At 36.3% G+C, this 10,625-nt stretch overlaps 1 protein-coding gene across 1 annotated transcript; it reads right to left on the minus strand.

The window, feature by feature from the left end:
- Window positions 1–1,090: 1,090 nt before the first annotated feature.
- Window positions 1,091–4,607, minus strand: LOC125400604 (olfactory receptor 7G2-like). Its single transcript, XM_085690045.1, has 2 exons — window positions 4,597–4,607; window positions 1,091–2,024 (listed from the first exon to the last, which is right to left on the minus strand). The coding sequence occupies exons 1-2, from the start codon at window positions 4,605–4,607 to the stop codon at window positions 1,091–1,093; spliced, it is 945 nt and encodes a 314-aa protein (XP_085546171.1).
- Between the last annotated feature and the right edge of the window lie 6,018 nt (window positions 4,608–10,625).

Here is a 10,625-nt window from a genome sequence, read left to right on the forward strand (position 1 = left end):
TGGTGGGGGAAAACCACAGAGACAAATGAGCTGACCTAGTGGGAACTCACAGAATATGGGCTGAGAGCTGGGGAACCTTGCATGGGACTGAACTAGACCCTCTGAATTTTGGGTGGATAGATCTCTTGGTGGGGGCCTGGCAGTGGTATCATGACTTATCCCAGGTATATGAACTGGCATTTTGGAGCCCATTTCCTGTGGTGAGATAGCTTGCTCAACCTTGATATAGCAGGAGAAAGGGGCCTTGTCCTACCTTAAGTCGATGTTCCAGACTTGGTTGACTTTACAAGGAAGGCCTTACATCTTTTGAGGGGTGGATGGGGGATTGGAAAGAGGGGGTAAAAGCAGGATAAGGGGAGAGAGGGAGAACTCAACTTTGTATATAAAATAAAAAAGTAAATTTTTCTAATAATTTTTTCATTTAGTAAATAAAAGTACAGGAAAAATGTTATGAGAACTAATCTTAAGGAAAATGGTTTTGTTATGACTAATTTAATTAGAAAAATATTAATATGTTAATATATATTTAGTAATTATGATATTTGATCCTATAATTTTGATCCTGTGTCTAAAACTTCTTTTAAACTTCTACCCCAACATGTCACCCTACAAACTTAAAATATCTTATATAACATATTCATATGTGATAGTTGTATTTCCCTTTATTGCCTGTGGTTTGGAAAAGGACCAATCCCAGGAAGAGGCTACTGTTTGAACAAGCTATTGAAACTGTAGCTTCTGTTCCAATACATTCCATACATCCCAATTTCTTGAGGAGAAACATATATTTACTTGTTATAGTATATTATTGCTAGAATGCTATGGTCTTATAATGACTGAAGAGATATGAATGGATGTGTTTTAAAAAATGAATCACATTAAATTTACTATTTATATAAATATATACTATTTATATAAATTTCATAGTCTGGTACATATTTGCCAGTAATAGGCCTAAGAAACTACAATACATAGCTGTTTTTAATCTAACAGTAGAAATATGAACAGAATATATTATAAAGGGGTATAATCATATGTTAAGACAGAAGCTAGTTTTTGAAGGTGAATACTGCTTTGGCTAAGTATGTCATCACATAATTCTACAACCTATTTTCCTCAAGGCTTCTTTCATTTCTTTGTTCCTCAGACTATAGATAAAGGGGTTTAGCATCTGTGGGACCACTGTGTACAATAACGAAGCCATTGCAGTCTTCCTGGGAGAGTCAGTCACTGCAGAGCTAATATAGACACCAAACAATGTGCCATAGAACAGAAAAACAACTGACAAGTGAGACCCACATGTGGAAAAGACTTTATAACTACCTCTCATTGAAGGTTTTCTCAAAATTGAAGAGACAATTTGAGCATAAGACAAAATAATGCCCCCAAATGAAAGACCACCAAATGTGCAAACTGCCAAGTATATCACTATGTTGTTGATGAGTGTGTCAGAACAGGACAGCTTGATGACATGATCAAGTTCACAGAAGAAGTGGGGAATGTCCATGACTTTGCAGAAGGATAGTTTCAATACCAACAGACTGTGGATTAGGGCATCTATCATGCTAATAAACAGGGAGAACAAAGTCAGCAAACTGCAGGTGCTTGGATTCATAATACCTGCATATCTAAGTGGATGGCAGATGGCTGCATAGCGATCATAAGCCATTGCTGCGAGAAGAAAGTTTTCCATTCCACCAAAAAATATAACAAAGTACAGCTGTGTAAGGCAATCTGTGTAACTGATGGCTTTGTTCTGTCTCTGGATGTTTAACAGCATCCTGGGGACTGTACTGGTGATGAGGCAGATATCAGTGAAGGATAGGTTAGAGAGGAAGAAATACATGGGGGTATGAAGATGGGAGTCAAAACCGACAGCCAATATAATCAGCAGGTTTCCAAGTACTGTGATTAGGTACATGGATAGGAAAAGTCCAAAGAGGATGACCTGCAGTTCTGGATCATCTGTCAATCCCAGAAGAAAGAATTCTGAAGCAGATGTTTGATTTCTGTATTCTGTGCTACTGTTAAATATAAATAAATGTGATAATATTGCAATCAAATCTATGGATCCAGAGTGTCAGCAATGTTCTCATCACCTAATATTATGTTATATACACTTGTAAATACCAATGAAAGAATTACAGGCAATAATCTCCAGGTATTGGGAATGACACATCTACACTTCAACAAGCTTTTTCATATATTATGCATAGAGTTACTGATACAGAAAACTTTATTTTAATTTTTTGTAATCCTAGGATAATAATGAAGCCTACACTTTCTACTTTTCCAGAGAAAGTGATGTATTCTTCTACTCCTTCACTTCTATCTTTTCCACTCTTCCCCAACTTCTTTCCTTGAAACCAAATTTCAGCCAAGGGTTGTTTTATTATCAATTCTCTGATTAATTTTACAAAATTATGAAAATGAAATTTCAAAGAAATTTTGAATAATTAGGAATTATACTGAACCTTAATGTGGGAAAGTGTATTGTAGGGTGGTTGGCAATTGACAGGGACAGGAGTAGATTAGAAAGTGTCTGGTTGAGAGTAAACTATTATATTGTGTAATATGTGACATTGTCAAAGAACAAGTTTAATCAATATAAAAGCAAAAACATGTTGGGCATGATGATGCATGCCTTGAATCCCAGTACTCAGATGGCAGAGTCAGATGGATATGTAAATTCGAAACCAGCCTTAACTACAGAGTTCTGGGACTACTAAGGCTATATTCAGAGGAACCCTGTTAAAAAATCCTACAGAAGTCAAATTAAACCAAACCAACCCCATCAAAGACAAAACAACAAACCAAACAAACAAACAAAAAACAGAAACATATTTAGAAGTCATCAAATAAAAATCACCCTCAGTAATATTTTTCTCCTGCAAATCAGTAGATTTGTTACTGAGTCATTAAAAATTCAAATGTGAAGAAAATTTCAACATAGTAAGGGGAAAATGTACAGAAGAGTATCATGGCTTTGTTGGTACACAGCATCGATGAATGCATAATAAAAGAGAACCATTAGGCATTCTAACTTTGATCTCTTCATTATGGAGAGTATAAAGAGATAACTCAGCCAAAGTCATTTAAGATGTAAGATTCTGACTCAACACCACTGTGCACGCTTGCTTTAGAAATTCTTAATGCCGATAAATCTTAAAGGTTGCTGGAATTAAATCAAGGAAAAAGTTAAACTAGCTTGAGGATAACAGCTAGAACATTATTCAAAATAAAAACTTCTCACACACATTTTTACTGGGGTTTTCCTGCAATCATAATACCATTTGTATCTTTCTATCCTACAATGAAAGATATAAAGATATATGAGATTTCAATAGCTGTGCATTTTATGGGCAGTGAAAAAGATGGGTTTGTTTTTCAGCATGTGAACACTGGTCATGAGGAAAGAGGTTCCAATATCAGTGTTGTATGTTAGAAGTAAAATAAATCAATACTAAAATAAGTTAGCTTATGAGTGAATGCTAACACTGAAAAGCTAGCTAAAGAATCCAAAATTTTGGTATTTTCTGTAAAGGTATTAAATACCAAACCCACAGTAGTATTTTATGTTTATTTTCAAGTAGTAGGTTTGACAGTTAATAGCTTTCTTTTATTTTCTTTTTGTGGGGAATATTTCAAGACAGTGTGTCTCTATACAATAGCCTGACTCTACTAGAACTTGTTCTGTAAACCAGACTGGCCTTGAACTCTCAGAGATCTGCTGGTCTTTGTTTCCCAACTGAGCCACCATACCTGGATTAGCTGTCTTATTTACTGTATATATTAATTAAAACTGACACTTTCAGTTCTATTTTATTAATTTCAACCACAATTAAATCTACAAATATTTTTTTATTTTACAAATTCTCCAATTTTGTTTCTGTTTTCCATCTTCTATGGACATTCTTCATTATGTGAGAACATACAGAACAAGAAACCATATGAAAGAAAAAATATAATTGTAAAAGAAAGAACAAAATTATACCATGTCCCCACTTGGGAAAACAAAAACATCAGGGCAAAATGTGTAATCAGAATTTTACCATATACACATTTTTTCTAAAAAAGCATGTATATGATTTTTTGATCACCAGAATATTAATTCTGTGAAATTGAAATTGATGATAAGTATTAATTACTTCATGAACATAGAATAATTTAAAGTATTTTGTTATTTTGTCATGAAGGAGTAAGAACAGGTCCATAGATTTCTTGGTGTATACTTACATCCTAATTTCTACAGTGCTCATATAACTTGCAGGTTGAATTGTGAACAATTTCTTCTGAATGGTGATTTATTTTGATTTGAGGACAAAAGAATGCAAAGCTGAAAATCATCTTTCTCCTTACCTTACAATGTACAAAAAGTTTTGACCCTCAAGAAATTAAAAATATAACTATTAATGCTCATGTGGTTTTAGAAAAGTACAGTATTGTCTAATTTTACGATGGTACCAAAGAACATGATATAATGATAACAGCAAGGTCTCTCTGGAGGAACTTCATATTGCTCACTTTCTGCTGTATGCATTTTTCTCACAGGTTCACATACTAGAAATAAAAAGAAATAACAATGTACTGCATTACCTTGCTATCATCATTGTAGAATGAAGAATAGTCAAATAATCTGGTATTGGGTGTTCACAGAATATCTATTGTCAGGAATGGTAGCATCTCTTGGGGAGACTCCAACTTCTTTGTCAGACCAAAATCACTTAGAGTATACAAACTACTTTTATGGCTGGAGCAAGTCTCATGAGTTATATTGTAAAATTGGAAGATTTAAAGCTACTATGTCTTTAGGGACTCAATATTCAAAGCATCTCATTAGACAAACATTGGTATTGTGTTGAGGATCATAGAAATATGTAAATTCATGAAGACCAATAATCTAGAAGGTATGGCAGCCTCAGATGTTTTTTCTTTGTTGATGGAGACAAGTTAATCACCCACTTTAAGAACCCTGTTCCTCCTTACTTACATGTCACACACATATGTTTTTCATTTGACTAACCAGAATTTCCCCTCTATCTTGGTTTTGAACAATGTTATCTTCATCACCATTGCCTGGTTTTGGATTTAGAGATATAAGAATATTCTCACTTTGTCTTTATTTAACTTTGTATTTTAATTTTGAGAATTTCATAGATAAGTAATTTAACTAAATTATTTCTATCCCCCTCAAAATTCTAATGCTTGCAACATCTGCCATAAAATATATGGCTTCCTCCATTTTTTTGAGTTCGTGATACATAAAATATATTTGAAATACAAAGAAGATGCATTTTAATGTATTTGAAAAACTCTGTTACATAAGAACTGGCCCTATCCTATAGCCACACTGATGAATATCTTGCCTATCACCATGGAACCTTCATCTGGCGATGGATGGAGATAGACACAGAGACCCACATTGGAGCACTGGACTGAGCTCCCAAGGTCCAAATGAGGAGCAGAAGGAGGGAGAACATGAGCAAGGAAGTCAGGACACAAGAGGTGCGTGCATCCACTGAGATGGCGGGGCTAATCTAATGGGAGCTCACCAAGGCCAGCTGGACTGGGACTGATGGAGCATGTGATCAAACCGGACTCTCTGAATGTGGCTGACAATGAGAGCTGACTGAGAAGCCAAGGACAATGGCATTGGGCTTTGATTCTTCCACATATACTGGCTTTGTGGGAGCCTAGTGTGTTTGGAAGCTCACCTTCCTAGACCTGGATAGAGCGGGGAGGACCTTGAACTTCCCACAGGATAGGGAACCCTGACTGCTCTTTGGACTGGAGAGGGGGGGCAGGGGGATTGGGGGAGGGGGAGGGCAATAGGAGGAGGTGGAAATTTTTAATAAAAATAAAATAAAATAAAAAGACACAGGCTAAGAGAATGAAAACAAAACAAAACAAAATAATCATAAAAATATATCACAAAGGGACACTGGATAGATATTTTCTGAGACCCATCTTCAGTCTACATTTAATTCACTACCTTTTTTTACCAGTTATGTATAGTAAATTTAGACTATAACTGATCTATATGACAAAAATCAAAATAAAAAATCAATATATAAATCTACTAGTTTATAAAAAATATAGAACGTATGTATGTATATATGTAGAGAGAGATTCAAGACAACTCAGAGTTTCATAATCACTTTTTCCCAACAGTTTTTACTTGTATTTTTCTTAATTCAATAATTTATTTTACAGCCTGATCACAGCCTCCAGTCCTCCCTCTCCCTCTCCCATGTCTCCCCCTTTCCCAATAATCCACACCTCCTTATTCACTAAAAAGGACAGGCCTCAGCAAAGCATAACATAACAAAATGCATTATTACCAAGCACCCTCCCACCACCCCTGTATTCAGTTTGGGCAAAACAATCCAGTATGAGGAATAGGTTCCCAAGAACCATTGAACACAACAGGTTCATCCTCCCTCCCGTTGTCAGAAATAGACCAAGTTGTCACATATATACAGAGAATCTAGTTGAGTCCCTCGCAGGCTCCCTGGTTATTGATTTAGATTCTGAGTCAGCCTAGCCATTTCTGTGGATTTTCCTCAAATATCTCTAAACATCTGGTTTCTACAATCCCTCCTCCATCTCCTTAGCAGGACTCCTACAACTAGGCTGAATATTTGGCTGTGAGATTCATAACAAGTCTCATCAGTCACTGTATGAAGACGACCTGATATCAACTGGTATAGTTTCCAGTGTGATCACAGAGCATGACAGATCAGGATATACATAATAGTCTTAGCTGGGACAATCATTGCAGACTTGAAGTTTCCTTACATCAGGCTTCTACTCAACTCCACAAATTCCCTCTTCTTAGTCATCTTTCTCAGTAACCTCCCCCTTCACACACCACTGAAACCAACCCTTCAAGTTCCCATGCCCATCTGCCCCCAGTCCATCCAGAAGATCTCTATTTCTGCTACCTTGGGAGATCCTTGCGTCCCCGCTTTGGTCCTCCTAGTTACCCATCCTCTCTGGATCTGTGCATTGTAGAATGGTTATCCTCTACAGTTAATATCTACTTATGACTGAGCACATAACACGCTTGTGTTTCTGGGTCTCAGTGACCACACTCAGGATGTTCAGTCACTTTTTTATAGTAAAACTCACTAATAAATTTTTCTTCCTAACTGGTAATGATACCTTGAAATGACTCTTGAGTTTTGGTAAATTATTTAGAAATTTCAAAAGTATGTGTCAGGAATTACATACTGATTATAGCATCAAAGAAGGAAAGAGAATTTGCTTGTGGTTTCGGAAGTTAGTGTATGTACAACTAGTTGAATTGCTTTTGACCTGTGGGCGTTAGACCAACATTGCAGGGAGAAAAATCATATATGCACTGGATTCAGTTAAACAGACATAATATCTAGATAATGAAAATACTTAATATTCTAATTAAGAATAGTGGGTAAGCCGTTAAGAGTGAGTGTTGATTTTATAAACTTAATTCAGTTTAAAGAACACATGTCATGTAGCTCATATTTACCTATAAGACAAATTTAGTGAATCGAAAACCTTTTACTTCTATGATTATGTGAACTCATGAATAAATATTTCTAGAGAGACAAAAACATATGCAATAACTAAACATAATATTAATTAATCTTTTTATTTTATTTTTTTAAAAAACTATATTTTCTCATTTTACCTACCAATCCCAGTTTCTCTTCCTTCCCCTCCTCCCATCCCCTCCACTTTTCCCCCTCTTCCACTCTTCTGGGCAGTAAGATCCCCATGATGAGTCAACAAAGTCTAGCACACTGCTTTGAAGAAAGACCAAGGCCCTACCTACTATATCTAGGCAAATCAAGGTATCTCTTCAAAGAGAATGGGTTTCAAAAGTCAGTGCAAGCAGTAGAGATAAATCTTGGTTTCACTGCCAGTTGCTCCAGTCTGTACCCCATACAACTGTGACCCATATTTAGAGGGCCTAGTTTGGTCTTATGCTGGTTTCTTTCCTATCAGGCCAGAGTTGGTGGGCTCCCATTAGCTCAAGTAAGCTATTTCTGTGGGTATCTTCATCATGGTCTTGACTTCTTTGCTCACATTCTTATTACTCCCACCCTTTGAATGGAATTTGGGAGCTCAGCTCAGGAATCTGCAGTGGATCTATGCCTCTGCTTCCATCAGCTGTTGGATGAAGGGTCTATGGTGACATTTAAGATAGTCCTCAACATGACTACAAGGCAAGGCCTGTTTGGGCACTTTCTTCACTATTGCTTAGAGTCTTAGCAGCTGGGGTCATCTTTGCACATTCCTGGAAATGTCTCTAGTGCCAGGTGTCTTGTTAGCTCCATAATGACTCCCTCAAAAAGACATCCTTTTCCTTGCTCTGTCTTTGTCCTTTCCCCATATTGGCCATCCTGTTTTTTCAAGTTCTTCTCCTCCTTCCCCTTGGAATAACAGCTCAGAGCTTGCATCCTTATCCACAGGTTGGAGACAGAGAGAGAACAGTGAGCATGTTTCAAGTCTTTTGAAATCTCTAAACCTGCTGCTTCCTGAAAAAAGTCCAAGTTTTCTTATCCTTCATAAACAATTCCACCAAATATATGATCCTATGGGAGCATTCTTTTGCAAAAGACCACCTTCCATTCCCTGGTCTCCAAAGAGTTATTGCCATTTGGTAATATAAAATATAAGGAGTCAATCTCCAAAATTATTTTTTCAATTTCAATACAGTTTAAAATTGCAAAGTATCTTCTGACAACCAAGAATGTCTCTCAATTTTAACCCTCTGTAAAAACAAAAAATAAATTAAATATTTTCAATATAAAATGACACAGAATATATGTTACCATTCCAAATAGGGGATAGGACCACAGTTAGGAAATGCTGAAGTGACGAATGTATGAAATTCAGCAAGGCAAAGAAAAAAAATTATTTTGTTCCATCTCTATAGTCAAAGTGATAAGATAGCTCTGACCACCTGGCTTTTCTGACTGTGCCAAATTTCTTTCTCTTGGGTAATTCTTATTCCTTCCTGTGTTAATATTGGTAGATGCCTCATGACTTTGCAAACTTCAAAATCTTTGGCTCAACAAGGAAATATAGCCTTCATTTTATAGCTTTACACAATGGTCTCTTGGGATTTTTAAATGGGGACTTTTGCCATATGACTGGCCTCAGAGCTCTCTTTATCTGAAGAGGGAGATTCCACAAACTGTTTCTTATTTATCTTTGATGATTTTAAAGCCAGACCCACATGGAAAACACTGCCAAATTTAAGTGACTGATTGAAATGGAGCACAAACCTAATGAATCATATTTGCAGAAGCTTTTTTTTGCTTTTGCTCTTGCAGAACAAAAAAAAATTCCTCAGGCCTTTTATTTTCAGGTTGATAACTGGGATGTGAGTATTATGGCTCTATTGGTTTCATTCCACTTATTTCATTTCTACTTGGGTTTTCCTTAATTTTATTATCTCTCTCAGCACAAGCAAAAGTTCCAACATTAAATTAATTGGTACTTCTTTTCTTCCCTAACTGTACATTTTGTATTTCTTTTTTTTTTTGCCCCACATGTTGTTTCATTGTAAACCTTAAAAAAAGTATTTTGTTAACAGTCACAAAGCAAAGGTAGTATTGCAATGCCTTGAAATGTCCTTTTTCAAGAAAATTCATCCACTACACATTGATTTACCCTCAGGAAGAATCTCAGGACGTAGGCAGAAATCAGTTACATTCCTTGCCTCAAAATTAGGGAAGGTCTGTAGTTGAATTACTAATAGTGTTCTCTCTGAAACATCTTGAATTAGGCCTGATAGTCCTCCTAAGCTACCAGAACTATTTTTTTCGTTATTTTCCTAGGATGGCACCTTAAACACTGCATAGAGTGTTCAATCAACTTCTTAGTCCAAAGTTCCAAAGTATTTCATATCCCGCCCATAAAACATAGTGACAAGGGCTGTACCAACGATATTCCTTGTTATGTGATCTCTCCTCACTCTGCCCTATTTTTGAGGCGACTAAGTGCATCCTGCTAGAACAGCATACTTATGATGTTATTCAAATACCCCCAGCAATACTCATTTCTAAGTCTCAGGACAAAATAACCAGAAACATATTTTTTTTCTGGGAACGCCTAGTTTCCATACCTATAAGGAGAAGCTTTTCCTAAAGTCAACACATGTCCACCACAAATCTCCTAAAAACTAGATATGGACACAAAACAAACTAGGTACAAAAGACTAACCCTGTAGAGACAAGATCAGACAGCAGCACCTAGACTTAAATTTTTCCAAGTCTCATGCCCCTAGATACCTGCATAAAAACAATCAATAACAGTCAGGACAATATGTCTCTGTCTTATTTAGGGTTTCCACTGTTCTGAGGAGACACTATGACCACAGCAACTCTTATAAAGGAAAATATTTAATTGCATGGCTTACAGTTTCAGATGTTTATTCCATTATCATCATGTAAAGACATGGCAGCGAGCAGATAAACTTTGTGCTGGAGAAGGAACTGAGAATGTACAAGAACCAACATTTAAATCCAAAGATGACAGAAAGTCTACTGATATACTGGGTGTGACTTGAGCATAGATGGTACATCAAAGACCACCCATACAATGGCACTCTTCCTTTAAGAAGTCCTCCAACA

The sequence above is a fragment of the Myodes glareolus genome, chromosome 4 (genome assembly GCF_982192425.1).
Source record: "Myodes glareolus chromosome 4, mMyoGla1.1, whole genome shotgun sequence".
NCBI classification, from domain to species: Eukaryota; Metazoa; Chordata; class Mammalia; order Rodentia; family Cricetidae; genus Myodes; species Myodes glareolus.